The following is an 18,365-nucleotide window of genomic DNA, read 5'->3' on the forward strand; positions in this document are numbered from 1 at the left end:
ACATACTTAACTCTAACCTTGATCCACACAGTTAGAGCCAGAATAGAATCATGTTTTGAGACAATGGGGGATCCTGTTCACCACCATACCAATGTATTATACTTTCCATTTTCCTTTTCCATGTTGATATAATCATAATTTCAATTGTTATGTGAACTTTCTTCAGTCATGAGTCATGAAACAAACAAAACAAAATCTGACTCTAGATACTCAAAAATTCAAAAATGTCACTGCAGGGAATTGCTAGGCCTATTTAGGCTGATATACTTAATGATACAATGTCTGTTCTAACAAGATTTTTTTTTTTATGTTTGAAACATTTAACTTTTGCAAGAGGTGAGAATTCACGCTTCACAAGGAATGAGGAAAAGGACATCCTGTGGAGCCACAACAACAGGAAGAGTTAACACCACCCACATCCAGTGCTGTGACCATGCCTATGCTTATACAGAACCATACTTTCCCTCCTCTGCCCAGAGGGAGGCATCTCAGTGGAGGGGTTGATGCCATCACAGTTGTAAATCTGTAAATATAAGGTCTAACTATCTATTTGCTCATGATAAAACACTGCTGGGAGCTGAAGACACATACTCAACAATGCTCTGCCCCAGGGGTGAGCAATTCTCAAGGCACTTGCTCCCTAAAACAAGGAGAGATGGAACCCACATGAACAATTATCACACTGTAATGACGCAGGAACTCAGTCTGAGGCCAGTGTGACATGAAGGTACTAAACGGAACGTTTGGGAAATTAATCTTATGGCATATCCCATCCCTCATTCCCAGAGCAGTACTTGGGTCACCTCTCTGCAGTGTCCAGAGACCTATCTCCAGGTCTTGAGCTGGTCAGTTGTCAGTTTTGCCTTCCATAGATGTTTAAGCTTGATGAGATAAATTAAAGCAGTGGTTCTCAACCTGGGGGCCGCAAAATTAATTCGTGGGGTCCCCAGATTATATGGGGAAAAATTTAGATTGTATGCAATAGCCTCAAGGAATAGTACCCTTCAAATGCAGTGGTAAATCTTGATTCCTCAGTGTTGGTCTCATATCTATGCCTTTGTGCTGAAAATAAAATATTAGGGTAGGGTAACCTATTTTTTGGGTTTGAGAATGCCAGTGGATGTCATTATGGGGGTTGCCACTGAAAATGGTTGAGGACCTCTGAATTACAATACTAGAAGGGAACACAGATACAAGGAAGAACATGCAAAGTCGAATCTGTAAGCTCCCCTGTTTTATTCTTATTTTAAAGCCGTTGGGTTGGGGGCATGGAGGAATCATTGAGAAGCCTCCTGGATCAGTGTGTGGAAGCGACAGCTGCTGATTGTACTACAGTGGGTCACATGACCACCTCTGATCCTCCCTCCGCTCCAGCTCTAATGCTGCATACAGCCCACAGAGCAGATTAGAGCAGGCTCACGTTCAAGCAGCACATGAGCTCAACACAACAAGCTCAGCGTTAGAACCAGAAGAAACAGACACAAGAGAGCCAGGAGAGAGGCAGGAGACAGGCTGGGGCAGAGGAGCCATGCACTGGTCCTGAGCATCATGAAGCAGGTGACACTCTTTCTCACATCCACCTCAAAACTGTTACTATTTATTGTGTATGTGGTGCATTGCATGTTATTATTGTGCTAATGTTTACAAAGGAGTTCTTTTTGGGGTTATTGGATGGGGTCTTGCACCTTGGGTATTGTACTGTACATAAAAAAAAACTATTAAGTGTTTCATGCTCTAATAGTTTCATTGTTTTTTATATGACAATAATATCTTGATTCTTGAATCTCACATGTTAAAGTAGTGAGGCCACACACATCAGATGTGGGCCCTGCTCTACATGGTTGGTGCTATGGTGTATGTAAATATTTTCTGAATTTTCATGTTTTTCAGGTTCTAATTTTAATGTCTTATTTTGAGGACTTTTGCCCATTCAAAAGATATAGTATTTTGTTTTGATTTATCAATTGCTCTGGCAGCAGTGCTAGATTTTCATCATTCTGAAACCCATGGATAGTTTTGTGGTCAGTTGTTTAGCGGCAGTGAGCTGTGTGCATGTACGCGTGAAGGGGTTCTCGGTGGCAAAGCTGGTGAATGAGAGGATATCCTGCTACACACTGGAAGGAGGGGGCTGTGGAGGGGGGGGGGTCTTACTCTTTAGGGACACCTTTTTGCCCATTGATTTATCCCAGTTTAACATACACTCACCATGTTTCTATCTTTAACAGCTCACTGTTATCTGCAACATTTTGAGGGCTTTTCTCTGTTCAAAACATAAAATATTTTTTTATCATTCTAAAATCCATGGATAGCCTGTCCTCTGTTCCTATATCCTTTGCTTCTTTCTCCTCTGAAACCATTTCTTGCGTGAAAAACAGATTGAAAGTGAACCAGAGAGGATCCCCCATCTAAATATAATGTCATCAAACGACTCATTAGAAAGACATGTGCTGGTAGTGAGAGTATAGAACCAAAAGCAGTAGTCTTCAGTATACCTGCATGACATGACAGATCAAATGCATTAACTTAAAGATTTGATTACATTTGTTCACTAATGATATGCTTAAAAGGAGCAGAACCAATTACTGGGTTTCACTATTTAGATGATATGGAGGTTAGGCTAAATAACATGAATGTTCTTATTAAACCCATTCCAGTCAGTCCATTCCATCAGATAGAGGGACATCATTACATCACAGATTATGCAAACAAGGATCACAAGGTTACACTTGTCCCTACTGCTTTTCATTTTAGGCTCTACCAGAAACATAAACCCAATAGATCTTAGCATTTCATTTTATTTATTTATTTGCAGGATGGATTTTGGTTTAACAAACTTTGTGAGAGTTAGAAGTAACTAGAAGTAACTGTCCATCCTATTATCTTTGGGCGTCCATCTTTTTCTTCAAATCTTCTGTTTTGAACTATGAATGTAAAATGGCCAAATAATAGCAGAAAAGATGCTGGGTTAAGGTTGCACAGAAAACAAACAATAACAAAAAAGAATGATATCATATTGGTTATTGTCCAGGTTTATTGTAAAACTGTTCTATGCTTTTCTTCAATTAAGCAATTTTTAGCTGTACCACTGTATGTGCCAAGAGCAGCAGAATGGGTCTATGAAGCCTGTGCACTAATTGTCTTTTTTCAGTGCAATCTTTGTGTGTGATATCTTTGTTCTTGGTGTTTTAGTTGTAAGTGCATTAATAAAGGAGGATGTAATGAGCAGTACAACTCTATAGTGAACAATGTGTCTGTATGGCACAGCTGCACCATGGCTGTGGTGCCACGGCTCTGCTGGTTCTTTTTCTTTTATTACAGTTAAAGCATTGACTTGTGTCTCTTTGTGAGAGCTGTGGATCCAATTATACTTCTGTGTTTACTATAAGTCTTGGGCACCGTTTAGGAAGGGAGAGGTATTCTGTGTTGTCATTAATTCTAATCTGTGAGCTAAGGCTGTAGTCCTTTAGTTGTTTAGTTGATTAATCGGCCATTGGTGTTTTAGTCTACCAAATATTTTACGACTTATTATTTTATTAGAATTGTAAGAATTTTTATGGACAACAGCAAAAATCGGAAGGCAAGGAGTAAGTTACCTAGAGTTTTGAGAGTGACTGGAAAGTTCAATGTACTTTTTCACAGCACAAGATCCAACATAATTTCAAGAACTTTTGTCAGTGCAACGCTGCACATTCTTCTAGATAAATAATCATTGCACAAGGTGTATCTAATGTCGATGAAAATCACAGTGGCTTTTTTAAAATATATGAAATCATACATTTTTTTGAGAAACTAGTATTGAGAATGGGTTTTGAGTAATCAGAAATGAAATGTAATTTATCAGGCTTTCAGAATTACTCAGCAGCCAATCGTAGTGAGTATTGTATGACATCATCACATTGTGGCCCATGTGCAGCTCTGGGGAGATGTATGTGCCATTTTCTGCTCTGCTTGTTTGAGCTTTAAATAGGACAGTTTAGCCTTGTTCCAGCTCCGTGTGAGTTTGGGTCTCTGGCTCCTGAGCATTGTAATGCGGGGTTGTATGCACATGTGGGCAGTTGTGTAACACCCTTGGGACTGTGCTGAACTGTGACAAACACTGCTGCATGATCAGAAGTGCTCCATGTCCCCACTCAGTCCACTCACTGGTTTGAGACTAAGTACATCCAAAAGCCAAAACAAGGGTAAAATTCTACAAAGCACATTTTTCAACTCTGACCAAGAGAACACAGAAAACTTGGGTTAAGGTTAAATGCATGACTTCTTTATCATCGGGATTATTGTCATTATTAATGGGTGTGCAGTGAGCAGTGAAATAAATGGGAGGTAGACGTTGATTCATTCAGTAGGCTGGTCTGGTCTAGGCAGCACCCTCTAGTGTCTGATTGTGTTTCTGCGGGCCACAGCAGATTACATGGATTAGACAAATCTCTGTAGTGCCGTAAATAGATAAGGGTGAGTGTTGCCTCCCCCACATGCACGCAGCACATACCCTCTCTGGTGAGGTCGACAGATGTTTGACAGTTTAAGACTTTAAATCCAAAAATGAAAGATTCCACTCTTCACAAACATAACACAGCCCCGTTGCCCTGGATATAAAACATATATATCACAGAATAAAAACATTGTGCGCACACATTTACTCTACATCTATTACACAGTTCAGTTGACAGAATCGGGCTGACACGGGGCGATCTGTGTTTTCATTGTTCATGGCTTCCTGATGATGGGTCACACACCGCGTGTATTAGGAGAGTGATGGGCTGACACTGTCAGTGTACCCTGCTGTGGGATCACAGAAGGATTAATTTATTCCGTTAAGGGCTGGTTAGCCTAATGTGTTCACCAACACATAATCACTGTCCTGTCCCAAAAACATGCGGGTCATGTGACTATGTCTTTGTTTGGAGCAGTGGCAGCAGCGCGAGCAGTGGATTGTTGTAGCTGATAATTAACAATATGCGTGCGCGCGGAGGGGATGGAGCAAATCATAAGAAAGAATGCTGTTGTTGGGTTACTCCACCGGATACTTTATCAGTAAATGTACCCTTGCCTTTCTCTATGTGTGGGTTTGACAAGAGCGTCGTGACGCGCTGTGATGACTGAGCGCACTGACGCGACACGTCGCGGGGAGGTAAGGACGCTGCAGCGCAGAGCGGTCCGTGTGAACCTTTACAAAAGTGTCAGGACGTCTAGCCTTTGTGACAATGCTCTGGTTCTTTTGAAGGGTTTCTGTGTCCGCTCTACTACTGCGAATCCAATGAGTGGAGATGGAGTTGTTTTTTGTCTTGTTGGGATCCCACCTGTCTCTGAAGTAAGTCCGATAACAACGCGCGCACGGGGCACAATATGAACATAACATTTACCGTCCACCTTAAACATTTCGACCAGGTTCACGTGGAATCAGAACAGGCCTACTCATGTTTACTCTGAACAAAAACAAACCACAGGACGTGTTCTAGATGGGCTATTTTCTTCTGTGGAAATGATTGGTAAAGTGAAGTGTTATGTTTTCTTTGAGAAAGAATGAGCTCGTATAAAGACGTATTCGATTCAGTATACTTATAATACTATTATATTATATTGTGATATACCTTTTTTTTAAAATTCGCTGCAGAAGTACTGTAATGTTGTGTGAGTGCTGGGAAAGGCGTGCCCTGGAGAGCAGCCCACACAATGATGGTTATACATTCCTCACATCAGGGGAAGACTTCTTCAGGATCTGGGGCCATGGCAGAGTCAGTGCTCTGAGTGTGGTGGCAGAGGGGTGCGGCTGAGTGGGCACTGGGCACTGAGACAATGAGAATTCAGAATGGAATGCATGGACCTCCAAACTGCAGCCCACACGCACTCCTCACAGAGTGACCATTATGGAGCACTGCTGCCTCCTGCTTGGCTCCACTGCACATCTCTGATACACCCACTGCTACTGGGGCTCTGAGAGGGTTCTACTTCTGTGTCTTTATAGTGAAAACATATGCTGTTTACAGGTGGCACTGGTGTTTTGACTCTAGCGAATTGTGACAAGAGGCACATGTTTGAAACTCAAGTGATACTGTGACAGAGCATCACTTTTCACATCTTCTAATATCACTTTCATCTAATTGTAAACAGGGACTGGATCAACTTATCTTGGCATGTTATGACACTGTAATGATGGGTTTATTGTTCATGTTCATTTACTCATTATTGGTCCTGAGAAACAGCTTGAACAATGGGCAGTGTATTTTACGTTGAAATTATGAAGTAATGTAACATGAGGGCTGTCCCACTGTGGACCGCTTAGTTTTACTAGACCTTGGCCTTAGACTGTCATAATATTACTTTAGTACTGTTTTAGTATGATGCATGATGATTTTTTTGTTACTCAAGTATTCTTGGGTCTCGTCTGAAGAGCTGTGGTGTGCTGTTATTGCTTTAGTTTTTTCATTGTTTTACTTTGTTGGCTGCTTTTGCTCAAACTCATCCCTAACCAAAAGTAGATCTAGACTCATTTGTGTTTGTCAGAGCGTAGCAAAATGCACTGAGGCTGTGCATATTTTTAGCTCCATCTTCACAGCTGACTAAAAATAGGTCGTTCTCTCGGTTTCCCTCAGCATCAGCAAATGTTCTCACAATCTGTCATATTTGACGATAAATGGTTATAAATGGTTTGATTTTATGTAAGAATTATGTTACCAGCACAGTGGTAACATCATTAGTCCATAAATTTATCTGTGTGCGTAAAAAATGGATAAAGGTGTTAGGCCTAGAATTACCCAGATCTGTTTTTTTAATGAGAAAAGCTCCATATCACAAGAATAATAAACACTTGATTCAGTTAATTCAAATGTTGTTTGATGACATGGATGTAAGCTGTTATGCACACAGTGGTCATGTGGTGGCCCTGAGCACAGGCACTGAGAGAGGGAAGAATCAGGGCAGAAGAGATGTGAGTCAGTGTACTTATTTTTACCCCAACACAACATCTATGCCCTCATACATTTGGCAGAATTTATTCAGCAGCAGAGAATAACAGTAGTGTTTTCCTTGCGCTCCTGTGTTAAGCAAAGTGTTTTTTTGTTTTTTTTCTTTATTTTCTATATCCTGATGGACCAAGGTATTATAGATGTCTAGTGTGACAGAGTGGGGAATGTTCCTCAGCTGTGACATTTGGCTGAGTGTAAGTGGAGGTGACAGGCGATGCTCTGGAGAGAAAAGGACAGAGTGAGCGCTGAAACAAGCAACAGAGAGGGGGAGATTTCACCCATGGGAGAAGGAGCATGCTCTGCAACATTACCAACAAAGCACCAAGATGTCTTCTCCTGCAGCCTACCCACAGCTCAGACCGATAACAGCATCATCCAGAGGCAGCGCCACTGATTCGTGACAAAGGTGTGTGAAGACTCAACATACTCAGTGGAGTGTATTGTGGACACAAAGAACTCACCACTCGCATGGCTGAAAGAGTGATTTCCTGTTGCATAACGACATGCTGGATTTCTCAGGACTGCTGTGGAGCAATTCAAGAAAACCCACCTATGTTTTAAAATGTTTTTCTTGAAGAACATTAAAATAAACCAAGATATTTTCTTTACTTTATGCATGGTCATGTCCGGTCTTCATGACAGAAACAAGTCAGAAACAGAAGATCATGTCCTCAACCTCCTGTGGAGAAGGAGCTGAGCCTTTCAGACAGTTGTTTTGTACTTTGTAACTCCAGGATCAGTTGGATTTTACATGATAACCCACATAACAACTAAGGATGGTATACGTTTGTTCAGATGTTTGTGAAAGTGTCCAGACTGGTATGTGAGTGCATAGACTGGACTGGTACTTGTGAGTATGCTGGCGGGTGACCTGGCCCCAGCTTCTTTGGGACCACAGTGGAGCTTCCAGTGCTCAGTGGGAGTGGACTGTAGTGATGTAGAACCACGCTGCATTTGGTTGGCTGCTCTGAGCGCCTCACCATGTTTTGAGCCCACTCCTCCAAAGTCATATCAACTACAGAGGTCCCGCAGACTATTACCAAGCCATCACATCACAGGGGTGAGTTAGGGCTGCAAATAATCATTTCAAGATCTTTTCTGTCTTTGCTTATATCCTAGAATGGTGTAATAAACTGTTTACATTTAGCAATTTAGCACCACCTGAAAATTCTACACTCTAATATACTGTCTTTACATCTAAGTAACTAAAATAATGAATTAAGAAAATGTATCCAATGCAGATTTGTCCCTGGTTCTCTAGTATTATGAATGTGTGGTCCAGCTCTCACATTTTCTTTGCTTTTGAAATATTTGGTCATTTTGGCCCTGGCTCTCTGTACAACAGTCCCACATCTTGGTCTCTTTTTCAGTTATTTAATTACAGGCGATTATTGTCTTTGTCTGAGTAGAAATATGAATACTGGTCTTGTTTGATGTGGTGAAGAGGAAAAGTCTTCCTTTGGTAAATCTTGGTCCAACCATCATGCATCTGTTCTCTGTGCTCTGTGTGAACACAGTGTCTAAATAAAAGCACTGGAGCTTTGAGCCTGGTGGGTGCTGGTGTGTGTGCCTTTTATAGTAGCACTTCAGCACTTATTTGTTTTTCTTAGTGCACTGCACATTACCAAGGTCCAAAGTGAACTAGAAACCTAAGCTCTTAAAAGTACCCTCTGAGCTCTCCTTAATGGGCAGGGCCCTACACTTCCTATGTGCACAAACACACTTCCTGTTATTTCACCTATGCATAGATGTGAGTGTGCATTGTTTTATATACAGCTCAGTACTAGTGCTAAATCATTCCTTGTGCTCAGCTCAACATTTGGTGGTTCCCTGCTTTCATTGTCTTGCTAAAGTCTCAATCAAACCAGTATACACCAATAATACAGATTATGAGGCTTGATTCCTGTTGTTATTAATAGGTATCATATTTATAACTCAATGTTGGTCAATAAATGAATAGTTCCAGACAATGCTCTTTGGAGAGAGGAACTGAGTCATATGCATGACTTTGGTGCTATTCTGCTCACATTGGGCATACACCCATTTCCTTTTTTCTCCTTCTTTTGTTTCCACACAGGTTAAGGGGGAGAGAGATGGCATTACACTCTCCAATAAGAACCGACGGCGCCCCCTGTCTTCAGGCGAGGTAGAGGGCTTTTCATGGCGAGCACCCAGGACCGTTGTGCTCCAGAAAAACTCCCAGGGCTTTGGCTTCACTCTGCGCCATTTTATTGTCTATCCACCGGAGTCATCCCTCCACTCTCTCAAGGTACATACTGTCCTGATTTATAGTGATTAAACAAATAAACACTAAATTAACATCAAATTAACAAATTAAGACAATCAGCCCAGTTTATTTGACAGTTTCTTAAATGGTGGGTTTCAACATTCTATAGGCCGACGTGACTTAATACAGGTGGAAGGGTTTCAATACAAAGCAGACCAAAGATGTGAAGCAAAATTATTGCTCTGTGATATAAGTAACATTAATATCTAACTGTCTGTGTGTCTGGACAGGACAAAGAGAACGGGAACACATCAGTAAAAGGTGAGAGTTTCTGGTCATACTGAGGAAGAATGAATGTTTAAATACTAATTATTGAGACATTTGTAGGATGTGCACACTCACGCCTGGAGCCCATGGACACCATCTTTGTGAAGAGTGTTCGGGAGAATGGTCCAGCTCAGACGGCGGGACTGTGCACAGGTGAAAGACAGAGGCAGCATTATACTGTACTATTTATATAACTGTATAATATATTTGAAAATATATTTGTGCTTTTAGGGGACCGCCTGGTTAAAGTCAATGGAGAGAGCATTTTGGGCAAAACTTACTCTCAAGTCATTGCACTCATTCAGAACAGGTAGCTTAAAACCACATGCAAAATAAATTATATTAGAACATAAAATAAGAGGGTTGGCCACAGTTCTTTGGCTTTGGGTGTACACTGATAAATGCAATTTTTCTGTTGCAGTGACAGTGTTCTGGAGCTGTCCATTGTGCCCAAAGACCAAGACATTCTACAGCTGGTAAGTGTGACTTAGCAATGCACACACAACAGACTCAAAATAGTTATCCCTCTTGATATTAAATTAGGAAAATATTACTGTAGATACTAAATTTACAATCATTTTAACTGAATACACGTATAGTACTGTGTGCCGTCTCTCTACAGGCTTGCTCACAGGACTCCTATCACAGGAGAAATCATCCCCACAGTGGAGAGGTGCACATCCAGCAGGGACCCCCACCTCTCTGTGACTCCTGCTCTAGGCCCCGCCCCCTCAGCACACTGGACAACTGCCCCTGTCGAGCCACCTTCTCTCCCCTGGACAACTCAGACACTGGTCAGGACTATGCAAAAAGTACAAACAAGATCCGCTCTTCCTCTACTTTGAACGCTTTGGAGTTTCACTTTGCAAACCACCATGCAGCCATTGCCTCAGCAACCCTCCCACCCCCTCGTAAAAGTAGTCTGCCTGCCTCTACACGGGCTGAGGCCCTGTGCCGACAGGCTCTGTCTGAATGGTACTACAGTCAGGCGCAAGCGGCTGAGCACTTGTCCCCTCGCAGCCGTGGAGTGTCCCAGGACCGGCTGGCCGGGCTGGGCATAGCACTAGGAGTGGAGCCTGGTTTTGGCGAGCCACACCACACAGAAAGCTTACAGCACCATCGTCAGGTGGCTGCAGCTGCATTTCAAGACCCCTATAGACTAGGAGGTGGTGGAGATGTTCCTGATACAAGAGGTAAAGCATGCTCCCAAAATCTGTTAGCTGCCTATGCAGACTATGAGCACAACTATGGCCGCTCTGTGGAAACACTGAAACACGCCACCACATTAGTATCATCCCACAGCCAGCTCCCCCAGCAAAAAGATCCAGAGTTCCAGAGAGAACTGTCCACCTCTGTGGCCCCCACAGGCCGACAGGGGCGTCAGCAGGTAGCAGAGCCCCAGACTCCACGCACAAATGAGGTTGGCTACAGTAGCTACAGCCCATCCTTCAGCACAAAGAGCACGTATCTGCTCCAACATGCCCATACTTTCAGAGAGGACAACCACAATACAGCTCACCTGAGTCCCTGTGACAGTGAGGGGTCCCAGAGGCCTCTCTCCTCCCCTGTCCTGTCGCCTGCAGAGGAGGAGTGGACAAGACCCCTAAAGCAGGAAGTCATCATGAGGAAGAAGCCCTCTGCCACGCAGAGCTGCAGGACTAATGGCAGTCTGGCACAGCAGGCTTTCGACTCATTGTCCTCCATCCCTTTCATTGGTATGTCCCCTCTGTACCCTGTTCCGTCAGACCACCATAGCACTGTAGGATCCTCACTTCTCATAAACTGTGTTGTTTCTATGTTTATATGAAACTGTTGCTTCCTTCCCATCGCTTTTAGGCCTAAAATCAGTTTGTCTGTTCAATCCTTCGCATGAAGGGACTCTAAACATGTTCCTTCTTGTTTGTTCTTGTATATGGTGCTCAGCCAGTATGAAAAATCGCCGCTCGTCATACCTCCTAGCCGTCACCACAGAGAGATCCAAGTCCTGCGATGAAGGGCTCAACATTTTCAAAGACGAAGGCCGAGTTTTCTCGTAAGACACCTGTACAATATTTAAAATTACAATAATAGAAATTTCATTCTGTCTAATAAATGGTATTGTGCTTCTTTTTAGAAAACTTCCAAAAAGAGTGAAGAGTTTTTTCCTGGATGGGGTGAGTTGGAACGATGTACCTAAATTGTTCAAGTGGATTGAAACTGTGGGTTAAATGGGTTAAACCTTTGTTTGTGCAGTCTCTGGACAGCCTGCGTGCTCAGGAGGAAGCCCGTTCCAAGCGCCATTCCACCTCTGAGCTTGGCACCACTGTGGTCAGCAATGTCCGCAAAGAGGGCTGGCTGCACTGCAAACAGGTGCTCAGTGAGAAGGGCAAGGTATGACTGTGTCACTATAAAAAAAGTTTTTTACCAGTACAAGTAGTGCCATATTACTTACTAAAATGTTCCTTATGGTTTTTGTAGAAGTTGGGGGGTGGTATTCGGCCATGGAAGCGTGTTTTCTCAGTGCTGCGTTCACACTCACTGTTCCTCTACAAAGACAAGAGAGAGGCAGTCCTTCACGGGGCAGGGGCCGTCCCAGGACAAGAGGAACATTCTCCAATCAGCGTCCGTGGCTGCCTGATCGACATTGCTTACAGCGAGACCAAACGCAAAAATGCGCTGCGCCTCACCACTCAGGACTTCTGTGAATACCTCCTGCAGGCCGAGAGCCGCGAGGACATGCTCAGCTGGATCAAAGCCATCCGAGACAACAGCAAGAGTGACAGTGAGGTGAGGTGTTATATGTCTAATGTATATGGTGAATATATTGGCCCATAACCAACTTTAAATCATTGGTCATTTCTGTGGTTCAGGAGATTGGATTCTCGAGACAAGCTCTGATTAACAAGAAGCTGAATGACTACAGAAAACACAGGTCAGTCTGTAGCATAGAAGTAAGCCTCTAGAATGGGGATACAATTTATATTGTAATTGTTCATGATAAAAGATTTGGCATCATCATTTACACTTGAATGTCCGTAACAGTTTTTGTTCTATCTCTGTGTAAATAGTTCCATAGCATTTCCAAAAACTTCCAGATTTGTTATGAAACTTTTAGTGTAGATCTTGCCTCAACCATTAACTACTTTTTAAAAGTATGGAAGTCAGGTGTAATTACTGCATAATATTTGAATGAGCTGGGCTAATGTGTACTTGTGTGTGCAGTCTGACAGGTCACAGGCAAGACTCCTCTCCCAAAAGCCATCGAATTGTGCCGCCTTCGCTTCTTTCCAAAACAGACAACAAATCAGGTAAAAGTGTGGTGAACATTGATCGGGGGGTTGGACCCTAGATCATGTGAGGGTGGGCGGGGCCTCTAGATCAGGTGGGGCATGGTCTGTGACTGAGTCAGCATCCCACTGAGTTCTCGTCACTTGTCTCTGTTGCAGATGACAAGACCCCATGGGGCATCAACCTCATGAAGAGAAGCAAGAAGAGCAGTAATCCCAAGGCTTTTGGAGTGCGGCTGGAGGACTGTCAGCCTGCTGTCAACCATAAAGTGAGCACTCATATAAATGCATACAACTATATCTTGCACTGTTGTTGGTACATAAAGTCACATAGTTTATATTGTGCAAGTGAAAAAACTTGCAAAAAAAAAAAAAAAAACTAACAATGGGAAATGTTCTGTGTTTCTCATGCTCATATTACTTACATACCTGTCTGTGTATTTGACCTTTAATTTAAAATCCTCTTTTCCTCTCATTTTCTCAGTTTGTGCCTCTGATTGTGGAGATGTGTTGTGCTGTGGTAGAGGCCATGGGTCTAGAGTACACCGGGATCTACAGAGTCCCAGGAAACAATGCGCTGGTGTCCAGTTTGCAAGAGCACCTCAACAAAGGGCTGGATATCAACACGGGAGATGAGGTGTGGACAGTTAGAACCAACAGAAAAATTACACCAACATTAGACACAGTTTTAAAATGTGAGATTTTCTCTGTCCATCAACACTAGCACAGTCGCATCACAGTATCCTCATAAAGCCCACTCGAAAGTTGTAGAATATGTTTTGGCGGTGTAGCAACATGTTTATCTTATCTTGGTAAATGTACACAAATGTACAAATGTAAACACATTTGAGACAATAATCTGTCCTGCCCTTTGTTTTAGAGATTCCAGGACCTGAACGTCATCAGCAGTCTGCTAAAATCATTTTTCAGGAAAATTCCAGAGCCACTATTCACAGATGGTAGGTGCAAAACTAACTCTATGCAACTTCAGATGCACATTTTGGATGTTTAGTTAGTTTTTTTTTGTTTTGTTTTTTTACTCTAATACAATGGGTACTGAGGCCTATAACACATGCACAGTAATGCTCTGAATTATGTGAAAACTGTGTGCACTTATTTGATATATTTATATAAGCTAACTGTATAGAGTCACAGGGCTTACAATAATCAATGAACTTGAGAATATGACACACTCACAAGGTTCAGGCGCATTTCCTATTCATTTAAATAAACGTTAAACCATACCAGTGATTGTGTCTGTGCTGTCCTCTTATCTAGTTTATTAACTTAATAACTGCACATCCAATGTGCCTGCACCTAATATATAACTGTAAATACTTTAATATTTCATTATTCTTTTTGAGTATAGATAAGTACAGTTCCTTCATTGAAGCCAATCGGATAGAAGACGCAGACAGCAGACTCAAAACTATGAAGACCCTGGTCAGTGTAATTTACAACCCTAAGCCCTAGCCCTTTTTAAAAAATCTCTCTTAGTATATTCACCTCAGTCTGCTTTATTTAAATCAAATACATTTTTGTTCTAGATCCACAGTCTCCCAGATCATTACTTTCATACTCTCAAATTTTTGGTGGAACACCTCAAAAGAGTGGCTGATTATTCAGAAAAGAATAAGGTACGGCTTCAATGGTCACTAACTAATTATGGAGTGAATAACCTGTGTGAATGGTTTACAAATACCTGGTGGTCTTGAAATCATGTTAATGATGTTAAGGAATGCAAGTGTAAAACATAAAAAGTATGTGTGCCATTAAAAAGACACTTATTTATTCATGTCTTAAACCCTAACATAAATGGAATAGATTCTATGTAGCCATAAATACAAGGGTCCAAAATTAATTTTGTGTGTGTGACCACTTTTGAGATGGAGCCCCGGAACCTGGCCCTGGTGTTTGGACCCACTCTGGTCAGGACGTCCGAGGACAACATGATGGACATGGTGACGCACATGCCTGACCGCTACAAGATCATAGAGACTCTCATTCTGCATGTAAGAAACTGTCTTATATATATATACCAATGTGTGTGTGTGTGTATATATGTGTGTGTGTATATATGTGTATATATGTGTGTGTGTGTATATATATATATAATATATATATATATACACACACACACACACATATATATATATACATATATCTATATATATGTGTGTGTGTGTGTATATATATATATATATATATATATATACACACACACACACACATATATATATATACATATATCTATATATATGTGTGTGTGTGTGTGTGTGTGTATATAAAATATGTTGATATCTTGACCTTGGATGAGTGCATTGTGTCCCCTCTCTCTATGTTTGTGTTCTGAGACAGCAATACTTTAAGACAATTTATGTTTACGATGTATGATGGTGATGTATAATGAGCATTGTCACACTGCAAACAAAGTGTGTCTTTTTATATAGAGTATGTAAAGTTCTAGTTTCAACTGTATAGGCGTGTGTATTTATTCAGTGCAACTGTGAATTCAATAAAGTCTGCCACCCCTTTCCTCCTACCTCATCCACTTATATTGTTGGTATCTGTGTTAATATATGTGCATTTGAGTCCCTGTAAGTTATTTGTGATATTGTGTCTAGAAATTTAAAAAAAGAATACTGGGGAATATTCTTTTTGATTTTGATTGGAGTTCATAATAACTGTTGACAATTGGAATACACTTTCATCCAGTCTGTTAAAATGTTGCTTTGTGTTTCAGTGTGACTGGTTCTTCTCGGACGGACCTATGGAAAAAGAGGAGAAGGTAAATGTGACAGAATAAGCCCAGACCTTTAGTGCTGTTTGGCGTCTCACTGTTCTTTTGTTTGTGAAGGCCCCTGATCACGAGAGCGACTCTTCACCAGTGCCCAACATCGATCACCTGCTGTGTAACATCGGCCGCACAGGGGGGCCAGGAGACTGCCCAGGTGAGGGTCTGCCCTACACACACTCTGCTTTGTGAGAACAGCACACACTGGCACAGTGTTCAGAGGAATGAGACAGTTGTGTATCTTTAATGGTTTGTGTCCTTTTCTGTGCGCTGCAGCTGAAAAAGTGGAGGCACCACTGCGGTAGGACCTCTGTGTTTGTGATTCTGTGCCCCCACCTGAGTGTTTTTACATTGTTGTCCTGTCCTGAAGTCAAATGTGAATTCTGACCATTTTATCCAATGGGTGTAATATTGATAGACATGGAAAGCTTCAATTATAAATAATACATATTATATTATGTCTTCTTTAGTTTGAACAAGACAATCATTTGTAAACCTTATAATTTGTTCAATTACATTTTCTTCATGTATTTTAATTTTATAGGGAAAAACAAAAGGTGATAAAAGTTGAGTGGAACAATGAAGTTGTTGTTGAAGTGAACAATTTCAATATATTCTGGAGGTTTAGACCTCTAATCATTGACATCACTTGTTCCTGATTAGAAGGACATTTTGAGGGCCTCTATCCATTAAAAATATATATGTTTTTATTTGAAACTGTTAACTGCTATGACAACTTTCCTCACTTGAAACCCATATTTTAAACGGGAATAGTGTCTATCAATAGTTTACCATAACCTATGCTGTGAGTGATAAATATACTGAATAGTCTCTTGGATCTAATATGTTTGTATCTTTCTTCTAGATTCCACCATCGATTCACTTAAACTAAAGGTAATCAAAACTTTGGTGCAACTCAGCAGTACATATAGAAAAGTTCTGTAATACAAACATGTTTTACAGATTTCTTTGAGCCCTAAGAAGGACCCAAATGCCAAGGAATTAATCTCTGCCATGACCCGCAAACGCAAGATATCACCTGACCATCTTCCAGGAATCAGCTCAGAGGAAAACTTGGAGCATGAGCCAGTCAAATCCAGCAATTTGAGGAGACAGAATGGAGAAGAGAGAGACAGCATTGAATCCAAGAGTGAGGTCCAAGGAGGAGGAGGAGAGGAAGGTCAAACCTTACAAGAGGGCAAGGATCTGGAAGAGGTTTCCAACAAAGAAGAGGTGGAAACCGAAATCAAAGTAAAGTATGAAAAAACTGACATAGCACAGCTGGAGGCACTGACAGTGCCCAGGCCACTGAGGCCAATTGTGGGTGTGAGGAGGGGGCACAGACTTCTCCGTCCTCACAGTTTCCACCTCCTCCAGGCTCCACCTGAGGCTCCTGCCCCATTGCACACATATCCCTCCAGAGCAGGGGGCCCAGCCTGGGTATCTCGCTCCAGGATCCCTCCTGCTCACACCTCTAGTTTCTATGGGACCCAGTCGGGCAACTGGGCTCCAGCAGTTCCACTGCGCTGTAAGAAAAGCTTCACTGCTCGAACGAGGGCTTTGTCCATGACCCTAGAGCTAGAGGGTAGAGCCAGAGGCTGGAGAACGGACAAGGTGGAGGTCATACGGGTCAATGAGAGCGGAGTTCCACAGGGATCAGCTATTGCAACAGTGTCTTATCAGGAGACCCCTCCAGTTCCTTGGATGGTTGTAGGGACTTGTCCTTGGTCAGACCCCAGCCCCTCCAGGTCCTCAGTGGTTCTAAGAAGACTCTCAAAACCACAAGAGCAGAACCAGAGATGGCGGCGCCACACAGTGATGGTATGAGCTGCTGCAATACAACACACCAAGATTTTAATCCAGGTTTGAACTAAAACAGCCAAATTTGAACTTTAAAACTCTCTGTCTCTTTTACACAAATAGTACTGTCAGTGACCAGGTTAGCCACAGAACAGTAACAACAACCTGCCCACTCTTGTATAGTGGCAAACTCCCTCTGTTCTGGTCCTGCCATGGCCTAGCAGAGTCCAGGTCTGGGGCTTCTGGAAGCATGTTGTAAACATCCTGTGATCCTCTATTGGCCTGAGACTCTGTAATATTTGTCTGGTTATATACCTGCATAGGCCAATTACAGCATTATATTTAAATTAAAGAAACATTGTACAAGATGTTTTACATGACTATGCTTAATTGTTTTGGCTTCTCAGAGTAATGATTCAATATCTTTAGTTGATCTACTTTTCCAACATCTTTCCAAAATGTCTGCAGCTAGTTCAAACTATGACCATGGCTAGTCTAACTAAATCTATGCAGGCCGTCAGGCTCATCAGTGTGTTGTTGCTGCCCACAGTAGCTTTCTTCCCATGTGTTCTGGACATAACCCTCAGATCATCCCAGTGGAGTTAACCTAATGCCGTCTGCCCAAAGGTTGGGGTCAGTAATAGATGTACTAAATATTTGGGACAGTAAGGACACGAGGCAGCTATGTGAAGTCATGCCAAATCAGTTTTCTATCCTTTGTACAATCACTGTGCAATGCCAATGCAAGCCCCAGTGACCAGTGCTCCTTCCATGTGCTGAACAGTGTCTGAATATTGTGCTCTGTGCCTGGGCCTGTTTTGTAACCCTTGTAGAAAGCCTTGAGAAATTAACCTATTGTACTATGTAAATGTTATACCTGTATATAAATATTAAATTATTATTATCTTTGGCTTTTTCAAATTATTATTGTTATGACTGTTTTTTTGTTTTAATTTGTCAAGTTACCGAATGCTCACCAAACCAAT

The 18,365-nt window shown here is 41.9% G+C and overlaps 1 protein-coding gene across 7 annotated transcripts; it reads left to right on the forward strand.

Moving 5' to 3' along the window:
• Positions 1 to 1,415: 1,415 nt before the first annotated feature.
• arhgap23b (Rho GTPase activating protein 23b) lies at positions 1,416 to 18,280 on the forward strand. Of its 7 annotated transcripts, none has more exons than XM_055229613.1 (24): positions 5,105 to 5,131; positions 5,225 to 5,311; positions 9,043 to 9,234; positions 9,483 to 9,513; positions 9,580 to 9,672; positions 9,751 to 9,829; positions 9,941 to 9,995; positions 10,142 to 11,234; positions 11,443 to 11,551; positions 11,633 to 11,672; positions 11,752 to 11,889; positions 11,977 to 12,285; positions 12,369 to 12,430; positions 12,721 to 12,817; positions 12,953 to 13,054; positions 13,270 to 13,422; positions 13,666 to 13,744; positions 14,155 to 14,228; positions 14,333 to 14,422; positions 14,672 to 14,797; positions 15,529 to 15,573; positions 15,643 to 15,736; positions 16,445 to 16,473; positions 16,543 to 17,567. In XM_055229613.1, exons 2-24 carry the CDS (start codon positions 5,258 to 5,260, stop codon positions 17,404 to 17,406), a joined length of 4,008 nt encoding a protein of 1,335 aa, XP_055085588.1. In that variant the 5' UTR covers positions 5,105 to 5,131; positions 5,225 to 5,257; the 3' UTR covers positions 17,407 to 17,567. The 7 variants fall into 7 exon arrangements, with proteins under 7 accessions (XP_033840666.1, XP_055085590.1, XP_055085588.1 ...); XM_055229617.1 differs by lacking the exon at positions 5,105 to 5,131 and adding an exon at positions 15,856 to 15,880 and having other exon boundaries at positions 5,142 to 5,311; positions 16,543 to 16,681; XM_033984775.2 differs by lacking the exons at positions 5,105 to 5,131; positions 5,225 to 5,311 and adding an exon at positions 1,416 to 1,557 and having other exon boundaries at positions 12,721 to 12,806; positions 12,945 to 13,054; positions 16,543 to 18,280.
• Positions 18,281 to 18,365: the final 85 nt, after the last annotated feature.

Source organism: Periophthalmus magnuspinnatus, chromosome 19 (genome assembly GCF_009829125.3).
Source record: "Periophthalmus magnuspinnatus isolate fPerMag1 chromosome 19, fPerMag1.2.pri, whole genome shotgun sequence".
Taxonomy (NCBI): Eukaryota; Metazoa; Chordata; class Actinopteri; order Gobiiformes; family Gobiidae; genus Periophthalmus; species Periophthalmus magnuspinnatus.

Excerpts from the sequence above, each read along its gene's own strand:
- arhgap23b (XM_055229613.1), top strand. The coding sequence starts at position 5,258 with ATGAGTGGAGATGGAGTTGTTTTTTGTCTTGTTGGGATCCCACCTGTC. Across the intron at positions 11,673-11,751 it reads AGAGTTTTTTCCTGGATGGG|TCTCTGGACAGCCTGCGTGC; the intron begins GTGAGTTGGAAC and ends TTGTTTGTGCAG. Across the intron at positions 13,423-13,665 it reads ATATCAACACGGGAGATGAG|AGATTCCAGGACCTGAACGT; the intron begins GTGTGGACAGTT and ends CCTTTGTTTTAG.